This window comes from Apodemus sylvaticus, chromosome 5, assembly GCF_947179515.1.
Source record: "Apodemus sylvaticus chromosome 5, mApoSyl1.1, whole genome shotgun sequence".
Lineage (NCBI taxonomy): Eukaryota > Metazoa > Chordata > Mammalia > Rodentia > Muridae > Apodemus > Apodemus sylvaticus.
Window position 1 is genome coordinate 16,883,151 of NC_067476.1, and position 22,604 is coordinate 16,905,754.

The 22,604-nt window shown below is 39.2% G+C and overlaps 2 protein-coding genes across 6 annotated transcripts in view; both read left to right on the top strand.

Annotated features, from left to right (window-relative positions):
- The window catches only part of Rabgap1 (RAB GTPase activating protein 1), a 122,518-nt gene that overhangs the window by 62,184 nt on the left and 37,730 nt on the right, over nucleotides 1-22,604 (top strand). The gene's annotated exons all lie outside the window — the stretch shown is intronic.
- Gpr21 (G protein-coupled receptor 21) lies at nucleotides 6,977-9,848 on the top strand. Its single transcript, XM_052182409.1, has one exon. The coding sequence runs from the start codon at nucleotides 7,551-7,553 to the stop codon at nucleotides 8,598-8,600; it is 1,050 nt and encodes a 349-aa protein (XP_052038369.1). The 5' UTR covers nucleotides 6,977-7,550; the 3' UTR covers nucleotides 8,601-9,848.

The window sequence follows — 22,604 nt, forward strand, 5'->3', positions numbered from 1 at the left end:
TATAAACTGCTGGCATGAACTACCACACCCAGATATAGATTATTTTCCTTAAAAAAATGCTTGTGATAAAGAAGTCCTTCTTTTAGTTTCTACACTTAAGAAAATAATCTGCAGCCTTACATCTAACCTAGTTCAGTCCTCTGAAGTGAAACCCTTATTTTCACAGTATCTCTTTGTCAAGTTAAGGCATTCTTCAAAGTTTCACAAACAAAGCAAGAAAAAAAAGTATTCCATGAATAGCATATAAACATGAAGAATGGTTTCCCACAAAATCAGCCAGCATTTGTGCCTTTCATACTCATATTACTGGGTTTGGTTTTAGTTTTCTAAAAATTGTGGGAGTTTATCTGCTAGGAAGCAGCTTCTCTGATAAGTAAAAGGTAAATTTGGAACCTGGGTTATGAAGATAAAGATTCATTTTATTTTGTGTGAGAATGTGGGCATGCTAGTGCCCTTGTATATGTGTGGGCAAGGGACAGAGGAAAACAGTTAAGAGTCCTACTCCTCATCTGTCTTTTTGTGGGGCCCAAGGACCACTCTGATGTTCTCAGGCATAGGTTCCTTTAACAACTCTGTCCCACCTGACAATTTTTTGATAAGAGAAAGTGGTAAAATCTTTGTAAAGAAAATATGTAAGTTTTAATAGGATTTATTTTATATTATATTTTTTAAACTGTTGAAATAACTTTATAGGAAAACAACATACAGAAAGGACATATGATCTTCAGAAGAAAATGTTATGCTCAACATAAACAGAATTGTGGGCCTAGGAAGCCAATCTCAAGAATAGTAGAAGGTCCTTTGTTGAATGTGACTGACAAAACCTAAGACAGATTCCAGGAAAGAGACTATTTGTATCACCCCCTCTAGGGCTCAGGAAACACTGCAGAAGAGGAGGGTGGAAAAGATCTAGGAGCCGGAGGGAAGGGATGGAGTACAGTGTCTTCCAGGCACAGTATAGCTCTTGAACTCTCAACTAGTGAGAGTTGGACCATCTGCTCAAGACTTGCACATGATCGTGGCCTTGTGAATTCATTCTATCAGGTAGGAAGGAGACAAGGTCCTACCCCTCCTTGTATCTATAGCAGTTAAAGATTACTGTGGGAGACACATGGTTTCTTCAGTGATGCAGCCACTAACTAGCACGTGACCCAGCTCCTGAAAAGAACCCTCCACTTGTGCTGCTGTCAGTGACCCTAACTTAATTTGTTGGTTTACAAGAAGAAAAAATTTATAATAGTAGAAAGGCCATAGTAGTTAAGAAGAGAAGAGAAGTCAACAGGAATAGGAGCAGGGAATAAGAAAGGATAATGCAGCCGGGCGGTGGTGGCGCACGCCTGTAATCCCACCACTCTGAGAGGCAGAGGCAGGTAGATTTCTGAGTTCGAGGCCAGCCTGATCTACAGAGTGAGTTCCAGGAAGGCCAGGGCTACACAGAGAAACCCTGTCTCGAAAAACCAACAAAAAAAACAAAACAAAACAAAACAAAAAAAAACAAAAAAAAGGATAATGGGAGGATAAATATGTATATAAAAATGTTATATATTATGTCATTACATATATTTCATACATGCTCACATACCTACAAAACAGAAGTATTGCAGTCAAAAAAGTTCTTATCTTATTAATGGTAAGAATCTCTGGGTGCTGGTGGTACATGCTTTTAATTCCAGCACTCAGAAGGAAGAGGCAGGGGAATCGTTTGAGGTCAAAGCCAGCCTAGTCTACAGAGTGAGTTCCAGGGCAGCCAGGGCTACACAGAGAAACCCTGTTTCAGAACCTGTGTCCCAAAAACAAAACAAAACAAAATCTTTGGTGCAGGGTCTTCCTGTGCTATGTATTGTCTGGTTAAGTGGAAAATCAAGAGTTACAAAAAGTGTAGCATACACAGTTGCACACAATGCTTGGTGATAGCAAGAGATGGTGACCCTGGTTCATATAGTTATTGTACTTTTATGATTGCTTTTAGAGTTTGTTCTTAGTATTTATAAAATCTTGAGCCATGTATTGATAGCTCACTGATGTAATCCCAGCACTAGGTATGTAGAGGCAGGTGCAATTCAAGTTCATCCTTAGCTACATAGTAAGTTTTGAAGCTAGTCTTAGCATGGGCTCCCTGTCTCAATCACCACTCCGCATAAAGTAATAAAGCCTCAAAAGAAAAAAAAAGAAAGAAATGTTAAATGTTACCAAGGCTTGCTGGCTGGCTGGCTTATTTGTTTGTTTGTTTGTTTATGTTTTGAATGGAGTCCATTGTATAAAATATACCCTTAAGGTTGTTTTGTTTTTTTATTCTTTTGAGACAAGAGTCTCACTATGTAGCCTTGGCTAGCTTGAAACTTAACCTGTAGACCAGACTGGCATTACAGAAGTCCACCTACTTCCCAAGTTCTGGGAGTAAACGACCACACCAGAACAAGCACTTAAAGATTCCTCCTGGTCTCAGGGAGAAATTCCCTGTGCCTTCCTCACTGCTTGTCGTCTCATGACCATGTGAATCTGGTAACATGTCAGCTGGAGCTGGACATGAAAGGAAGAGAAGGCACTTCCCAGTTTGCAGCGCCCAGAACCTTCCTTGATACCTTTGGTTTTGGGCTATGTTTTTATGTCAGCGCCTCTTACTGTTCCTTTTGATTTAATGTTTAGTTTTCAAAATTTATAGGAAAAGTGCCTCTATAGTCATTGATCTTATAATGAGAGACTAGTAGTCAACAACACACCCTGGCGGTCTCCTTTCACCACACCACACGCACTGCTGCTCACTGTGTGTCTCCTTTTCTCTTCTGAGCGGTTTGACACGTGGAAGGCTTTGCTACAATTACAAACTCACATTCAGACCCTAAACACTTGTATGTCACTAGTATTTTATCTCTAAATTGTTGTGCAGTAGAAGCCATGAAGGCCCATCCACATCTCACAAGTGTAGAAATGGAATGCACCAATAACAGACAGTGTCATCACTGAGCAGATTGTTCCTTTTTAAATAAAATTCTCTCTGGAACTTGATAGGCAAGGACTGAAATCCCAGGAATGTATCTCTGGGCACGCACCAGTGAAAAGTTGTCTGTTGAGCAGGAAGCACACGGAGTTAGGGTGCCTGAGCACTGATCCAGTGCTCTCACTCCTCCGTTCGTGAACTCAAATGAGGTTCTTCACCTTGCACTAGTCAGTGGGATATCAAACAACAGAGGTTTCTATATTTTTGGATTCTGTGTACACAGATTTAACCACCAGTGATAGAGATCTGTCAACTTTTCTTTCTTATATTTTTGGTTGTGAGCCCAACCTTTAACGGCTGAGCCATCTCTCCAGCCCTCAACTTTTCTTTCTTATCATTATTTCCCAAATAATAAAACCTAACAAATATTTTTGTAACACTACTTTGTATTATGTATTGTAAGAAATTTACAAAGGATTGATATATACAGGAGTGCCCTATATAAATACTTCTTCCTCCCCCAGTGCTGGAGATTGAACCCAGGACCTTGGTCCTGGTAGGCAATCATTCTCATGTTCCCCATTTTGCTGCTTCACCATTTTATGTAAGGGATTTAGCATCCATGAATTTTATATCCAATAGCGGTCCTGTAACCAATTTTCCTTGGTTACTAAGATGTCATTCAGGCTCTGCCTCCTCGTCATATGGCATGATCAGCCTGTGATCACAACCGTAGATAATGGGAGAGGACAGAGAACAGCCAGGAGCAAAAGAAACCTCAGGCAAGCACTGTGAGAACTGACTCTCAAGCAGCTTCAGTAAGACAGCTCATTTTAGTGTGGGGAACAAAGTGTATTTAAACCTTTGAGGGATGAGTTGGGACATCCAGGTGAATGGACATCATTGTCAGGGGCCAGGGTGCTGGAGATGCCTCATTAGCATTAGTAGGAATTCTAGGTGCAGCTAGACATAACCTTATAAGGCAACAGGAAATTAAACCTAGCTGTCAGGCTGTGTGACCTTCTCCACATATCTTTGAGAAAACATTTCCATTCCATTGAGTTTCTGCATGCCAAATCTGGCTAAGACATTTCAAGGTTTCCTGCATTCCAAGAATGTGAATATATTGTTTTAACCATTTCAGAGTTGTTAGTATTTGGATTGTTTTTTTGTTTGTTTGTTTGTTTGTTTGTTTTGTTTTGTTATATACCCACAGAAGTTTTATGTCATTTAGCCTGATAAGAGATTGAATATTCCTATCTAAGAGCTTGGGATCAGAACTGTTTCTGATTTGGTGTTTTCTGTTTCCTGGTGGTGGCAGTGGCGGCGGCAGTGGCGGCTTTGGTTTGTCTTGGTTTGATTTGGTTTGAATTATGTTGACATATCAGTTAAACCATCACGATATGAAACTTGAAGTGCTCTGAAACCTTAGGCTATTGCAAGACTTTTAGCACTTCTAGGTCCTGAACTTCAAGAATAGGAATGTATACCCAGTTATTGCAGCTTCATTTAAAAGCTCTTGAAACCTAAAAACAGAATTTTTATTGTCTTTGGCTTGTGTTATTTATTCAGGTTTTTTTTTAAAGGATTGTCTCTGTTTCAGTCAACTATAAGCCAAAAATTTCATGAGAGTTTTAGAAAAAAGTATGTAACCACTGAGTTCAGATGGCATTGAAGGCTACTCATCTAAGCTTTGTAAAAGGTCTTGTCTTCTGAAGATACACTGGAGGGTTGTAGTCTGGGTAGAGTTTGTTTTTCCAGCGCTGGCTTTTATACATGCAAGGCAAGTGATTCCAGTCCCAACTAAAGCCATACATTTAGGTTTAAAAAACCCAATATAACACAACAGAGTATGTTGGTTCAGAGGCAAGCCAGTTTCTGTGAGTTTGAGAACAGCCTGCTCTATATAGTGAGACTCTGCCTCAAAAATAAAATAAAATAAAATAAATAAAGGAAATTTAAAAAAAAAAAAAGCATGTAACACGACCTCATATAGCTGACAAAAGGCAGTTTGTCTTGCTTCAAATCCTAGCTTCACTGTTTTCTACCTGTTTTTGTTGGGCAATTTAATAACCCTAGGCATAAAATGTGATAATAGAACTTCTATATGATTATTAGTATTAACAGGGATAACTCATATTAAGTATAAGCTACTGCCTAGTTATTGTTATTTACTTATCTATTATTTCAGTTTTAGAATATTATTTTGGCTTCAGTGAAACCTGGCAAAAGATAAGTGTGGTTTGAATTGGAGTGCTGGGAACACTTTTCAAGACCTTCAGTAGGTGCTTACAGCATTAGATAGTACCAGACCTGTAATTATTTTATCGATTCTTTACCTTAAATAAAATATAACTTACAAAGTAGGCATAGGGGGAGGTTAAAAGTAATAGATAATCACAAAATAGCTATAACAGTATGTGTTGCGATGTTATGTGAATGTCGGCTGTCTCAAACTGTAGGGTTTTTCCATTCAGTGTTTTCAGACTACAGCTGCTTAGATAATGGAATGTAAAACTGCAGATCAGGAGACTGACCATACTGTGTAAGAGGTACTCAAAGGTAGAACCCTCAGCATGCATGTGCTTATAGATGAGAGTGGAAAGGAACTTGGAGAGGTATGAACAGGAGTACCTCAAATTTTCTGTAATTGACAGTGATGTAAATACAAAAAGCTCTGAAGCAAGAGGCTGTCCCTTGCTGTCTGTGCTACTATTCTCTGCTGAGGCCTGTCATGTGCTGTTGTTACTCTCCTTGAACATGTTTCTGGGGCCCTTACTTTCTTGAAGTAAAGTTTTCACACTTCACTGAACTGTGACTGTAAGCATCCTTTGCCCACAGTGAGAAAGCATGTATAAAATAAATAAGTAAAAATACAGTTGGACCACATAGTGCTTTGTTCAAGTGTGTAAATCTCCTGGGGTTACTGCAGTTGCCAGCATTTGTTTTCTTTTCCTCTCCTGACTGTGTGAGCCTTTATTCAGGCAGAATTGCACCGTTCCCACAGCGCCCAGTTATTGAAAAGCACCATTTACGACATTATCCCACAAATAGTGTGCTATTTCAGTTTGCATTGTCTTAGATAAGGAGAAACAAGATTGCCCTGTAAGATGCAAAGACTTGTACCTGTGTGCTGTCACTCTACTCAGGTGGAGCACACAACTAAACTGAGGGAGAGGGAGACACAAAATAACACCATTTCTTAATATTAGCCATTATCCAATAAATGAAAAAAGAAACTTGAGGCTGAATATTGTCTTTCAGCGATAACTTCCTGTGCAGCTGAGTTAGCATCCCTCGATTGCAATGCACTGTGAACATGCTTCCTTTCTATGGTGCTGTTCTTTGTCCTTGGGGAAATGGTACACAAAATAGCACCTTCCTCTCTCTCCTCTGGTACTGTGCTTCAGCCTAAATTCTGACTCCTCCCTCTCTTCCCATCTCCCTCCTTCCTTTCCCTCTGTCTCTCCATCCCCACCTCTGCCCATTTTTCTTACTGGCAGTCTGAATTCTGCTCATTTACCTACAAGGAAGATTGCAGACCAGCGAGGACACAGCTTTCAAATACTGCACTGTGAGCACACCAAGTCAGTACCCACTGTGCAGTCGAGAAGATCCTCTCTGGAAATGAATGCTAATGGGTTGTCCAGGGTGCTAGAGTGTGTGTTTTCCTTCCCTGCCCCCTTTCTTCCTTTCCCAGAGCCCCCCTTCTCTCTGCTTCTCCTCCTCCTCCTTTGGCCCCTCCCTTGTGCCTTAGCTCTGCAGTAGGCTGGCTTCACCCACAGTCCTGCATTGCTAGGCTTTCTGTTAAGGATGTGTGTGGCTTTTGTTTGGATTTCAGCGTGCGGAATCACAGGTAACATTCTGAAATTGAGCTAAGCGGATTAATTGTATTAAGATATTTGCAGAGATATAATAGTGCATTGGATTTAATGGAGAAAATTACTCTTGGTTAATTTTTATAAATGATAACATAGCCAAATGTTTTCAGGATTACCATAAGGAGATTCTCCTACAACAGGTTAAATAAAAGAAAATGAGGGTTTGTAATTTTTTTCTTTATGTTGATCTTGGAAGCATGATGTTGCTGCTCCTCTGGAGTAGGGGCCCTTTATGGAGGGGCTGCTTAGGGTGCAGTGGGAGGGGTGCTGGCAGTCAGAGCTAGCTAGGTTCTTTGTCTGGGATGTGGAATGCAAAATGTAAAATGCTCTCTCCTTTTCTTCTATCAGCTATTCAGAGGAGACTCATTACAACTCCTGCTGAAGCTCCTAATCTTCCTCCTTCTGCCCCTCCCCCACTCTCCCTTGGCCTGAAGATACTGTCCCCAGGTTGCCTTACTTCTTTGCTATGTGTATGGTGAACCTGGCAGTATGGCTGCGCCTGGGACTGGCCAGACAACTGCTGTTGGCTCTCCCTATTTCAGGAAGAATTTAAAAGGAAATTGTACAGCAGGCAGTATACCCACCACAGCAGCAACCCCAGGAACCTGGTGACTAGGGCTCCCTGGCTTTGTCACAGGCATGCAAAGCTGACTGCAGTGACAGTAGCTGCTCCTGGGAACTGTGACAGCAGCCAGGTGGCAGCATGAAGTGAGCCCCAGTCCCTGAGCACGATGAACTCCACCTGGGATGGTAATCAGAGCAGCCATCCTTTCTGTCTTCTGGCACTGGGCTACTTGGAGACTGTCAGGTTCTGTGTTGTGGAAGTGCTGATTATTGTCTTTCTAACTGTATTGATTATTTCTGGCAACATCGTTGTAATTTTTGTGTTTCACTGTGCACCACTGTTGAACCATCATTCTACAAGTTATTTTATCCAGACAATGGCATATGCTGACCTCTTGGTTGGGGTAAGCTGCCTGGTCCCTTCCTTATCACTCCTCTACTACCCTCTTCCGATGGAGGAGGCCATGACTTGCCAAGTATTTGGTTTCGTAGTGTCAGTTCTGAAGAGCATCTCTATGGCTTCTCTGGCCTGTATCAGCATTGATAGATATATTGCCATCACTAAGCCTTTAACCTATAATACCCTGGTTACTCCCTGGAGACTACGCCTCTGTATTTTTCTGATTTGGCTGTATTCTACCCTGGTCTTCCTGCCTTCCTTCTTCCACTGGGGTAAACCCGGATATCATGGAGATGTATTTCAGTGGTGTGCAGAGTCCTGGCACACCAACTCCTACTTCACATTGTTCATCGTGATGATGCTGTACGCCCCAGCTGCCCTCATTGTCTGCTTCACGTATTTCAACATTTTCCGCATCTGCCAGCAGCACACAAAAGAAATCAGCGAAAGGCAAGCCCGATTCAGCAGCCAGAATGGGGAGACTGGGGAAGCCCAGACCTGTCCAGATAAGCGCTATGCCATGGTCCTATTCAGAATCACAAGTGTGTTTTATGTCCTCTGGCTGCCGTACATCATCTACTTCTTGCTGGAGAGTTCTACTGGCTGCAGCAGCCGCCTTGCATCCTTCCTGACTACCTGGCTTGCTATTAGTAACAGTTTCTGCAACTGTATCATTTACAGTCTCTCCAACAGTGTTTTCCAACATGGACTAAAGGGCCTTTCAGGGTCTGTGTGTACTTCTTGTGCAAGTCACACCACAGCCAAGGACCCTTACACAGTTAGAAGCAAAGGACCCCCTAATGGATCTCATATCTGAGGAGGCTCACACACTCAGTCGCTCTGTTTTCAAGGCGAAAGTATGGCTTGGGTTCAGTTTTTCCCTTCCATCTCTGCTCCCAGTTCACTAGAGATGCAGGAGCAGCTACAGACTCCAGATAACCTTCATAGTTTGCAGAAGGTATTTCCTAAATGAGATTTAAAATTAGAAGAATCGGTATCATGGAAAGAATCACTCTTGATTCAGTTTTTAAAATGTCATGGAAGTGACTACAGTTCTCAGATTCAAAAGGAGTAAAGCCATAATTGACACCTCTCCCCACTGGTGTGGCTGAATCTGGGTGTGAAAAGTGTCAGCATGTTAAAAAAAAAATAACCATTTTCTTGCCCCTTTATGGATTCCTTCATACAAGTTGGAATTTATGTGCAATTGGTATCTTCTAACAGGAAATATTAAAATATATTGATGAACTAGCAGGGATTTTCTTTATTTGTGCCAAAATATAGCTGTACTTCAAGTTTCGCATTCATTTAGATAGTGAAATGTTTTGTTTTCTTGCCTCTTGAGCAAAATCTCCATAGGATGAGTAATGTGAGCACTGAATATTACTTTATAGCGTTTGAAATGAAGCAACTGTGCAGTGAAGCCACACAGTGTGTGAGGCCAGCTACTTTTCACCTCATGCTTCTAAGCATTGTGAGCATGTGTGCAGCAGTGACATTATAGTGCTTTTCCTGGGCCTCTGTCTGTCAAATATTGAGACTATGTACACTGAGTTGGGTTTTTTATAACAAAATGTATTTACTCTAAATAAATAATAGATGGATAGCTGTCCAATTGTAATGTGAAAATATTTTTTAAAAGTGACTGTAGCGTTTTCTGTTCTAATCCAAAGTCTTTGATGAGAACTGAGTCCACTGACACCGTCAGCCCAGGGTCAGCGTAAACTGTCTGCCTTCTAACAGTCAGCTAGCATCACAGTCTTGGAAAACATTTTTGGACCCTATTAAGGAGGCCTCCTGGAAGGGGTTAGGGGCTCTGGCTGGGCTAAGGATCCTTCATGCTATCCTATTTTTGGAAAAAGTCCTTTGATATACATTTCTTGCCTCACTCGTCTGGCAAAATATAGCTGTACATCAAGTTTCAGCATTCATTTAGATAGTGAAATGTTTTGTTTTCTTGCCTCTTGAGCAAAATCTCCATAGGATGATTAATGTGAGCACTGAATATTACTTTATAGCGTTTGAAATGAAGCAACTGTGCAGTGAAGCCACACAGTGTGTGAGGCCAGCTACTTTTCACCTCATGAAAAGTCTGGTTTTATTCTGTTTTTCCAAAGCATTAGCAAATGTATAGAATTAAGAATTAGAATGTTGTGTGTTCATATGTAGTCAGTCGCTTTTAAAAATGACTGTCTTGAAAGCAAGAGAATGGTTTGAAAGGAGAGAGGGCTGTTGGCAGCTAGTTGTCAGAATCCCCTCTACTTTGTGGTAGTTTTCATTTTTATTGTCAGGAAAATTAATTGGCCTCTGCCTTTGGCTAGAGGTTGTACTGTGCATACAACAGTTGTATTTAATGAAATGGATAATGGAGGAAACCCAGGAGTTGCTGGTAAAACTGGGTTTCCAAATCCAAAAAAGGGCACAGATATTTTATAAAACAGGCAGAAGTCTTCAGCTTTCACCCTGATATCAGAAAGAAGGCTGTTCTTTTTAAAAAGAAGACATGTTTACACACACATACACACACACCACATACTCTGGTATTGCACCCTTGCAAACAAGTAATTTTTACTTGTATATCCATAGCAGAATTTATTTGTTCTGTTTGCTGTGCATCTCTGACTTTCCTAAAACTCACTATCTAGACCAGTTTGGCCTTGAACTCACAGAAATCCACCTGTCTCTGCTGGGATTAAAGATTCACCCTACCCAACTTCCAGCCAATTTTGATTTTATGTTTTAAGACATTGATTTTATTTTAATCTCAGGTATGTTCTGCTTTAAGTTTTTTAAGTGACTGAGAATTATAAGACCATCAGATTCCAAGTTCTAGAGACAGGTGGATCTCTGGATTCCAGGTCAGCTGCTCTACATAAGAGAGTTTTAGAACAGCCAGAGCTACATAGTGAGATCCTGTCTCAAGAAAACAGAAAACAAAAATAGATTCTGAGTTCTTTGCCAAATCTTTCTTGTTCTTTAGTATTAGCAAGTTTGACTCTGATGTTTCAGAATTTAGAACTAATGCTGAAAATGCAGGGTTAGAAATAGTTTTGTTGGATTTAAGCTTCAAGGAGAAAATGTTTTCGCCTGGATTCTGCAAACCAGTTTGTAATATACTTCTCCTTGCATTGTACTCTGAAAGGTTAGCTCTATAGATTTGGCTTGTGTGTTTCCTTTCCTTCTGAGAAGTCTCTTGTAGCCCATGCTGGCCTCCCCTAGTTCTTCCTTCCCCTCCCATGTGCTGGGATTACAGCTCTGCCACCACACCAGCTTTCTTTTTCATAACATGCTAGGGACTTTAATCTTTTCATAATTATCATTGTGCTTATGAATTTTTAGTTCAACAAACATGAGAATCTTGGAGACAGTCTTTATTAAAATGTATTAAAACTGTAATAAAAAAGCTGACTTTACTCTTAGAAGAAGTTCAGTCCTTTTTTTTTTCTGGGGTTCCATTTTGTAAGTGAAAAGAAAATTGTTATGGTCATGTCTAACCAAACTGATAAGTTAATCTAAACACAGCTTTTTAAATAAGAATTAAAAAAAAAAAATGCTTAGTTTTACTAGTATTAATTTGTTTTTATTAAAGACATGTTTTTCAAAGTAGAATTTATATTGCTTTTTGAGGCACAGACTAAAGAAGAAACTAAGTCAGGTAAAGGAAAACACCCAGATAGACCCTCCATTAGGGATAACCCTCCACTAGGTTAGTACCTCCTAGGTACTAACAGATGTCTTTTAAGATTGTCTCATCTTCATTATGCTATGTAAATGTTAAGGCTTAAGGAATCAGTTCTGTTGCTCAAATCATTGTCTGCATGGCCATTTTATTTATAATTTGCTGGTTAAGAAGAGATGAAGGGCATAGCTACATAGTCTTGGGGAGGGGGCAATTCTCTGTATGGTAGACTCAGAAAGTTCATGTTTAATCTTTTTATTCTGCCACATTTAATGGCATTTTGTTTGAATACCAATCTGACTAGTTCAGAGTCAGAAAAAAAATAACATATTTTTAGACTCAAATACCTCAGATAGCTCATTTAACTCTGTGGTATGTCACTAGTATCAGAATACATATATGCTTTTAGATACAGTGTAAAGTTACTTAATAGTAAAGTTTGAAGTAAGATCATACTTATTGTTTAACTTGTAAATGAATTATGGTTTTGTACAGTGATTTCAGTGAAAATGTTTGTGCCTCTTACAAGTGAGGAAGTAGTTGCATGTGAGCCACTGCCCACCTCAAACAGAGAGCACTGAGTAGCCCAAATGGGTAGTAGAATTAGTCACAAGCTTCCTTCTTCTTATTCAAAGTCCTATTTTGGACAGGTTTCCTTTTAGCAGTAGTGCTGGATAAATTCTATTTGAGCCTTTTATAGTGGTTTTTCCTTTGTACTTAAATAGTTTATTCAATATTTAATATTATTTAGGAATGGAGAAACTTGAACTTTGACACTATAAAGGAACTATCTCCTTGAGTGAGATGGAAGATCTACAGGCACAGATGGCAGAATGAGTCGGGAAGGGTTTCCTCAGCTTTCCTAAGATTCATTTGGAAAATATGCAGTGACATTTTAGGAGATGTCTTAATTTCATTGTCCATGTGTTTCTGTATTTAAAAGATCTGTGAAATAAGTTATTGGTAAGCCAGAGTTTATTGTTATATGATCAGTTTGGTAGACATTTCATGATGGGAAAATTGAAGCATTGTAAGAGTTTTTTTGATGCCTGTAAGTCATAGAATAATGTACTTTTGCATTATTTTCCTGTTTCAGATTGAAGAAAAATCAAATGTAAATATACTAAGTTATATATAGTGTTGATATATATTGTTGATATAGAGTCTACAAATGAGGTAGCTACTTCTTATGACTAACTGCAAGTGACTCACTGGCATTTCTTTAAAAATTTGGTTGATAAAAGGACATCTGACCCAGTAACAGTGAGCTTTGAACTAAGAATGTAGAAATCTGATTAGCTAATTAGTAAAGTAGGGAGTAAAAAGATGCTAAAGGTTCTTTCATCCATCATAGGGCTCCATAGAACTGAATCAGATAACAAATGTGGGTATACCATGAAATGCTTCATGAATAAAAGTGATTCCTCTTACATGTATCTGCCGTTGTTTCACATTTAAGCTATATGTTATGCTGTGCTTCTGTATATTTCAGTCGTGGAGGCTCAGTGTTCCACACTATTCCGCACCACTCCGTGCTATTTATCAGTCCCTGAAGACCATACTTTTATTGTCTGAAAATTTAGTGAATGCAAGGAACAGTACCCCTGATAGTTGTATCCCCAGGGTCTAACACAGAACCTGCTCCAGAGCAAAAGTCTTAGTAAGCAGTAAAACAACAGTTTTCTAATTCTGTCTTCTTTTCTTGCCATTGGGGGGTTTTATCCAGAAGAGGGCATTTCCAGTGGGGTGTCATCTCTGTCTTACAGAAAATTTTATTCTCGAGATATTTTGTTTGGAAAGTCAGTAATTGGGTTTTCAAGGGACCTCACAGACAACCCCACCTGGAGGAATTTATCAAGGCATCCTTATGAGAGAGACACACGGTCAGTCTTTTATTTAGGGAAGTTCACACAATGGCAGTCTGTTTCCTGCAAGTATATCATTAAGCACTCCTTGTGCAGATGGTTGCCCGGTGGGGATGGAAGTTGAGAACACTGCTCTGGGATGTGAGGGATCAGCATTGTGATTGCAGAAGCCTTGCCATTCAGACACTGGAGGAATCTGCGGCCAGTGCTGACCTCCCCATGCTCTACTGAGCACTGTGTTCTTGTCACTTGTCTTCTCATCAGACCCTCTTGCAAGAATTGCTAGCCTTTGAAAGTCTTCTTGTAAGATGATTTTATGTCACTGATTTATATTTCATCATTTTACAGCTTTCTCTTTTATGGTGATCCAGAGAGCAGCTAATTTCATTTAGTTTGCTTCTGGTGCCATTTGTCTTGGTCTTGACATAGTGTCTATTTGAAAAAGCAAAGTATATGGGATCTCTTAGAGAATTTATAGTATCATTTGGGCACTGGTAAAATAGCAATAGATAGGCCCTAAGGACATGTGTATCAAAGAAAAGAGGGGCAGTAAAAGATTAGAAATAATTGTTCTTGTTCTGACATTTTACATGGGAACCGAGCCCAACTGCTTCCATGTATTGTGTTCAGAATTCAGACATCTGCTTCTTGTTTGTTGCCCTCTTCTGGTACCGTGTTTCCTTTGTAAGGAACTAGAATTTAGCTTGAATGGACCATCACCTGGCCATGCACAGCTACACATGTGCCTAAATCTAGTCATAAGGAATATTCGCAACAATATACATGTAAACCTTAGCTTGCTAGGTTTTAGGAAAATTTCATGAGCACCTTATTCAGTCTGCCCAACACATTGTACATGCCCAACACATTGTACATGCCCAACAAATTGTATGAGCAAGTGGTTATTTTTAACCTTATTTAAAACAAATTAGGAAGCAGAGGCTTAAATACATGCAGCTTCTAAGTGGAGGACTTTGATTATAACCCAGGCCTTTCTGACAGCATTGTTCAAGTGGTTATTTCATTTACTTCCCAGGGGAAACTAACAAGTATTTGTTTTTTTGGGTTTTGGTTTGGTTTGGTTTGGTGTTTTGGATTTGTTGTTTTTTTTTTTGTTTGTTTGTTTGTTTTTGAGACAGGGTTTCTCTGTATAGCCATGTCTGTTTTGGAACTCACTCTGTAGACCAGCCTGGCCTCGAACTCAGAAATTCACCTTCTTCTGCCTCCCAGAGTGCTGGAATTACTGGTGTGCGCCACCACCGCCCAGCAAGTATTTGTTTTTAATTTCCTTCTTTTGTTGGTCAGGACTGTTTAGGCTTAGACAGGTTAGGAACTTGCATAGTTAGGAACTTTCTCAGAGTAAATGAAAGCACTTTACCCACTGGGCCACTTTGCTCAGTATATTTGCCATATATTTTTTGAGACCAGATTGCCCCATGTTACCCAGACTGTCCTTGAATTTCTGCGTCAGGCCCTGAAACTCCTTCAGTGACTGTGGGCTGTAGGTATGCGCTTGTGCCTGGCTGCTTCCTTCAATGTCACAGCTATAGGAGAAGCTTCTTGAAAAGTAATCAGAGGCCAAAGATGTGGGCTTCCTAAGGAACCCTTGAAATTAAACTCCAACTGATACAAGCTGAAAAGAATTTGCGTTCATTATGGTAGAACAAGGTACTGTTTAAAACAAGCAGACAAAAAGGCCTGAAATTCAAGTGTATGAGATATTTGTAAATATCAGACAAGCTTGAAGATAAAGCTTAAGTAGGGGTAGCTAGTAAAATAAATGCAGAGATGGGATAGTAGGTGAAGAGAAAACAGGCTCAGTTAAGGATACGTGAATGACAAGGAATCGTAACATTAAGGCCCAGTGCAGACATAAGGAGATGGCATGGTGCTTTTCATTGAAAAACATCAAAACACTGAGAATGGTGAAAAGTCCTAAAAGCTTGGTATGAGGAAGGAAGCCAGAATTTCATGTCCAGTTAAACTATTATTCAAATGTGTATATAAAATAAACAGGCTGGGCGGTGGTGGCACACACCTGTAATCCCAGCACTCTGGGAGGCAGAGGCAGGCGGATTTCTGAGTTCGAGGCCAGCCTGGTCTACAAAGTGAGTTCCAGGACAGCCAGGGCTACACAGAGAAACCCTGTCTCCAAAAAAAAAAAAAAAAAAAAAAAAAAAAACACTTTATAACATGGTATATTTGAATATATTCACCAGCCTTATATACATTTTTACCGAGTTGCTGAACAATGTATTTCCTCAGAATGAGAAAGAAGAAACACATAAAATCCAGGAAAATGTCTTCAGGGAGGTAGAATTCCCACAAAAAGGGAAAACACTGGGGAAGAGGCAGTTAAGATGAATTAGACAGTAGCTTGTCAAAAATAAGCAGGAAAAAAGGCTTCCAGTTGGAGGTCTGTTCTTAAGGAGGAGATGTTAGCGCTGGTTTATCTGTGGTAAATCTAGATACAAGGGAGCCTGGGATATTCTAAAAAGAACTATACATTATTACAGAGCTATACATCATCAGTGAAAAAGCTATATATTATCACTGAGCTATATACACCTCGAATTAAGACTCTTCAGACTTCAATAGGAAATATACACTTATATTTGCATATTATACTTAGACACAGAGAAAACCAGAAGAAAGGGAAATAGGACAGTTTATAAAGAGAAGAAAAAGGAAGGTAAAGGAGTAGGATCATAGACATGCTCTGACTCACTATACATTGTACTGACTCAGCCAAAATTGGTAGCAAAACTATTGAGCATTAGGGGGAAAGAATTGTGGATGTAGACCTGTGAGAGGACAGGGCCTCAGTGTCTTCTCCCATACCATAGAAATCTATAGTTAATGTCAAAAATAGAAGATCCAACAAAATAGCAGTTAAGCATTCCACTCAGAATTTAAGAAAGAAAATCAGCTCTAAGGGGGGGGGGGCTACCTTTGAGGACCGAGAGAGAGAGAGAGAGAGAGAGAGAGAGAGAGAGAGAGAGAGAGAGAGAGAGAGAGAGAGAGACTCTGTGTGAGTGTGAAATTGTAAACTTTGTGTCCTCTGACCTATAAGGGAGGATTGTTTGTAATGAAGAACATAAACTGTGTTCAGCAAAAGGTACTGAATTTTAGCAGAAGAGAAGTCAGAGAGGAGGTAACTAGCTGCTGGTTTGTAGGAAGTGTATGTGGCTAGCACCACCTCACCTGTAGCCTTTAAGGAGCAGTTTCCTGTTATTCATCTTAAATCCTTCTCCCAGAAAGTCTGGCAAGGTCAGTGTGTTCCCATGGCAACTGTGGGGCGTTTTGGAGCCATATGGCCTTTTGATTCCTATGATATATTCTATATGTGACTCCCTCCAGGTTTTTGGTGTTTTGGTTTTTTTTTTTTTTTTTTTTTTTTTTTTTTTTTTGGTTTTTTCCGAGACAGGGTTTCTCTGTGTAGCCCTTGCTGTCCTGGAACTCACTCTGTAGACCAGGCTGGCCTCGAACTCGGAGATCCACGTGCCTCTGCCTCCCAAGTGCTGGGATTAAAGGTGTGCGCCACCACTGCCTGGCTTTCCCTTCAGGTTTTTAATGTTTAATTTTCAGTGAGAGACTACAACAGCTATTGAAATTCTTTTTATATCATGAGAAGGAATTGATATCATGGGAAGTAATGTATTAAAAAGATGTCTGTGTAGGATTAGATATGTTTCCTGAGCTGGGATGGAGGTGGTGAGAGGGTACAAAATGTTGCTTGGAACCATGTAGGTGGTATAGCAGTGTATCAAGTGGGTTTCCATTGAAGTCAATGCATAGGCTCTGGGATAGGGTTTTTCTGTAGGTCTATTCTCTTTCTGCCTTCCTTACTCCACTCCCTCTAGGCATAATGGTTATGTAGAAAGTATCCAGCTGGGCAAGATTAAGGAAACAGAAAGGTCAGTAAGACCCTAGTAAGTTTATCTGTAATATACCAATGTATGATGTGAGAAAACCCTTTGCAGGTTAAAAATAAAAGTAAAGGATTATTCTTTTGTAAATTACTATGTTTATAGTCTTGTAATGATAGACTTATTGCCAGAAACAGCGCATCCTCACATCTCTAAAGTCTTCTCTCGATGATCTGCAGACCCTCTGTACTGAAGCCTTAGGTATTTCTTCTTGCTTTTAGAGAATGCATTAGGGTTAATTCTGACTGGAAACATGGACTTGTACATTCACTGTGTAGTTAGACTTCATTGGGAAATCCTGGGGCTTACAGGTAGAGCTAAGGAGACTTAAGGGCAGTGTATATAAGCAGATCTCAGTTTTTAAGATATTTTAAAACTGAGGTTGGGGCTAGTGAGATGGATGGTTTGATGAGTAGAGCGCTTACTGCATAAGCGTGAGGACATGAGTGTGGGTCCCCAGCTCCACAGTCTGGGGCTCTCTGCATCTAGAACCAGAGCTAGGGCTCAGACCCAGATGGGTCACCAGAGATGACCACAAGCCTGCCCAGCCAAGCCCCATGTGTGGTAAGCAGCTTTAGGTAGATTAGTGATGAAGCACGGTGCCCTGAAATGTTTAAGGAGTTGACTCTTGACAATTCTTCCAAGGTTAATTTTTTTTTCAGCAAAAAATGCAGACCTCTTCCTGAATTCTGAATGCTGTCTGGCAGTTTGGAGATGTTCTTTGAACAGTATTGTTCATTGTGGTTCTCATTTAACACTTTCAGAGCAAGGAAAGTTCTAACATTCCATCTCAAAGAATATAGCTGCTTCACAGCTACATGGCTTTTGCTGCACTTTGAAATCTCTGACATAAAACATTTCCAGAAGAAATGAACTTTTTGAAATAATGTTGAGTATTTGTTTAATATTTAAAAGAGAACCATTTTAGTAATTCTAATTTATTGGATTAGGTTATATAAAAATATAACTTGAGGAATATAAGAATTGACTTGGGTTTTTTACTATGTACTATGTACTGTATGATAACTGTGTTTTTATTAATTTTGTGTGCATTTGTGGGGAGTGGCAGGAAAGGTCAGAGAGCAGTCTAGACAACCTAGTTCTTCTGTTCTGCTGTGTAGGTCCGAAGAACTGAACCGACATCAGGCTTGGCAGCAAGTTTTTTAGTTATTTTGCTGTTGATGGTTGATTGACTGATTCAGATGGGCTCTTACTTTATAATAACTCTCTAGCTTACCTGAAATTCACTGCATACACCATGCAAGCCCAAGATTTTGTTCTTAACATGTGAAGCCCTCTAAAACAACAGTACTGTAATACTAAGCTGTTAACCTTCCTAGAAGAATACTTATTTGATGTGCATTGACATGAGTGTTTAGAAGTATTTAGTTATCAGAAATATTGTTTACAGTATGGCTTTGCACATAATTTTGTACCTTCTGATTTAACTCATAGCTTGCCACTCTTACCAACACAACCACATTTTTACTCAGAATGATTCTCTTCCTGTCCACTTTTGTCAGAAACAGTTTTTAGATTGCTTGATCCTTGGGCTCTTCAGATGTGTTGTTATGCAGGAGAATCAACAATAGCCAAGTAGGAAAAGGTTGACCACACTATTAGCTTTTACGCCTTATCTATACATGACTTTGGGCAGTTTTGCCAAACATTGGCCAGTTTTCCTGTGGGAAACTTGAGCCCTAAAAGGAAGCAGACATAGCTAAAGGGCTACATGTCACATGGGACTTAGACTTATATTTAGAAAGGCATTATAATGCCATATTTGGTTTGAAGCAATGTGACAGTGATCCATTATTTTTTTTAATACAGGGCTGTCTTTTCTGAAGCCAGGCACTCTCCTCTTACATGTCTGCCATAGATAGATCCTTAGTGTGAGAATAGTGCTTACACACTCATCCAGTCGGTGTGGTGTAATTATACATGCAGGTTAAAAGTGCTTCTTGGGCAGATATGTCTACAGCAGGCTTGCTGAGCATAGTGTTTATAGTTAAGATCTGGTCACATTACATGGTTGTCTTTTGTGTTCAATGTTTGGGGAGAGTTGTTTGTTTTATTGGATGTTAGGGATGGGAATGAAAAGACAGAGGCATTTGAAATTTACTGTAATTGTCTTGAAAAGGAAGAACTCACTAAAATGAGACAATGATAATAGAAAATCTGAAGTGGATCTCTGCCTTGACGACTGGTTTAAAACAAAATAAATCTAACCAGCACAAATATTTGTCCTTGAGCACTACAGTGTTTGGATCAGTATGATTCATAGGTTAAAAAAAAATCTTACTCTATCATTTGTATTTCAAGTGTCAGTGTTTCTGTCTTCTCTTCCCTATAAATGAATTTGATCGTAATAAAGTATAATATTGGTAGCATACAATAGATTTCTGAATTGCTTACTGTCTGATTACAGTCTTCTTTCTTCTCTCCAGACCAGGTATAAGTCCCAAACAGCACAATATGCCAAATACATATTTTGTCTTTTGGTTGCTCTGCCAACAACATATATCTCAAATTTGGTGGGAAGGGTTAGCACTGATATACTATTCCTCGTCTCCCCCCCCCTTTGTTCCACATAGTGTTTCTTCTTATAAACCCAGGCAAATAGGCTAGGCTTATAATCAGATGGTTAGAAATACTGCAGGATCTAGCTTAGATAAGTGGACTGGCCAGGGTTGTGAAAACTAACTCAAAACAACAGAGGCGCACACAGAAACAAAGCTGCCTACTACAGAGCTTAAATCTTGTCTGCTGTACTGCTGTTTAAGTAGAACAACTCCAGAATCCGCACGGTGGCCTGGTTTTAGTACCTTCAGTTACCTATATGTTCTGTGTTCACGGAATGTATTTCTAGGCTGCTCTGTGTTTTAGGTAATTGAGCTTTGGAAGGGAAACCTTTAAAACATTAATTACTGAGTACCTTTATAGTATTTAATATATTTAAATATGTGTAGATCAATTTCCTTCTCTTTGGTTCAGCTTTTAAATTGTGCTGCTAACTTTAAATTGGTGGCAGTTTTATTGTTCGTCATCATGGGTTCCCCCTCCCAGCCCCCTCTGGAAACAGTTCTCCTAATATATGTGAAAAGCAGTCCAACAACTTTGATTTCTACCCAGATCCCTTCTCTTGCATTGGTATGGAAGGACAGCACTCTAAGATAGAAACCCCATGGTTCCTAGTTGAAAAGCAAGTAAGGAACTTAACGAGCCATTGTGACAGCCTTGAGGGACCAGTAATCTTGCATTTGCACAGATATGTAATGTGTGTATTTAGTTCTTAAAAACTCAAATCAACCATATAGGTGTTTGTTCTGTTTTTTATTGTTATTAGATGAGGTCATTATTTATGTTTATTTCTAGGATTCTTATTTTTACATTGAAAAGATAATAGATACTGGTTCACTCTCCATGAAATAGAAAACACTTATAATTATTACAAGTCAGCTGTGATAAGGACATTCAGTGGTGTGACAGTTAGTGTCCCCACCACCACAAAAAATGTATAGGGTTCTAACCAGTGCTATATTTTGCCACTCCCTTCCCGCTCTCTTTCCCTACCCTGTCTCTCTCCCTCTGTCGCTCCTCCCTCCCTTCTTCTTTCTTCCTTTCTGCTAACAATCTCAAAGCATCTGGAGCCACAATTCAAAGAGCTGGTACTGTGAGGCCTGAGATAATTATAGCCTAAAAGCATTTCAGTTAGTATGATTTAATGAAATTTAAAATGTTCCCTTCTAAACTGTGGTGTTTTCCTACTGCTATTACATGGCAAGTTCTTATTGTTAAACTTATTTATTTCTTGGCAGTTTCCTTATATTTATGTGAAAATTTTGATTTTTTTCCAATAACATTTACATAGATTTTACAGTTTATACTTTTTAAAAAGTATTTGTCTTCTTTTTTTTTTTAATTTCATGTGCATTGGTATTCTGTCTGCCTGTATGACTATATGAGTCTCTCAGATACCCTGGGACTAGAATTACAGACAGCTCTGAGCTGTACTGCGGTAGCTGGGAGTTAACTCTAGGTCCTCTGGAAGAGCAGCCAGTGTTCTTAACTGCTGAGCCAACCTTCCCATCTCTAGCTTACGTTTTCCAATGTATGTTTTCATCAAATAAATTTTTTTGTGTGTATTATATAGTTTTAAAATAAGTAAAATAAAAATATATCTGCCTATAGTCAGGCCAAATCAAAGACTAAAATTCAAAATACATAAAAGAATACTGATTTTTTTTTTAACTTTGTGTGTATGGATATTTTAATCTGCATGTAAATATGTGGACCATGTGTGTGCAATGCTTTCAGATGCCAAATGAGAAGGTCATGTGTCCTGGAACTGAAATTACATGTGCTGTGAGTACTGAAAATGGAGCCCAGGGACTTCCCAAGAGTAGCCAGTGCTCTTCACCACTGAGCTCTGCAGTCCAAGTATACTACATTTTAAAAAAAGAAAAAATTTTAAGATAATGCCTAGCCTTTTCATGTCTTCCCCTGATTACATTTAACCAAGCCCCATGGTGAGATTTTAACCACTTTTTTGTTGTTGTTGTTGTTTTGTAATTTAAAGCCTTATACATAGTCCATATGTGGTAGGCCTGGTGGCCAGTCTGATCTACAGAGTGAATTCCAGACTACACAAAGAAACCCTGTCTTGAAAATCAAACACCCCCCCCCCAAAAAAAAAGAAAAGGAAAGGAAAAAAAAGCAAGCAAGAAAAATCAAACAAACACAAAAAGTGTTTAGAATGTGTAACTCATTTTCTCTCCAATTGCTTTTGGTCGTGGTATTTATCACAGCAATAGAAGAGTACATGTTACTAGGGAAAGGCATAAGGTTGGGGTTTTCTTCCAACTTTTTTCATAAATATTGACAATTTTTATCTAAGTACTTCATGAGATTACTGTACATAACTTCTTTTTACTTTATTAGAATTCTTATGATATATCCCTTAACGTAAGTATAGGATTAAGACATTAACAGATAAAGCTGTTACAACTAGTAGTTTCTCTGTATTATTTTTCAATTCCTTCACATTAGAATAGCTATTAGATACAATATATACAGTTGAAATTCCACTTCAAAATATTTCAGAATTTTTTTATTGCACAAACATTTTAACATCTTTATTTCATGTTTTGTTATTTTGTTCTCTCAGTCAGCAAGGCAGGTGCAGTATCACTGATCTGTAGCCCCAGCTGGTCAGCCCTGCTTCTAAACATACAGCAAAATTACAAATGAGAAGATGCATGAGCAGTCCACAAAATGAAGCTGTCTGTCTTCAGTACCACTTAAATTTTAACTTTTTTCCCTCTTTGGGCTTTTATCTCATCAATTTA

Bases quoted from the DNA above. Each gene is read 5' to 3' on its own strand.
- Gpr21 (XM_052182409.1), top strand. From the start codon at position 7,551: ATGAACTCCACCTGGGATGGTAATCAGAGCAGCCATCCTTTCTGTCTT.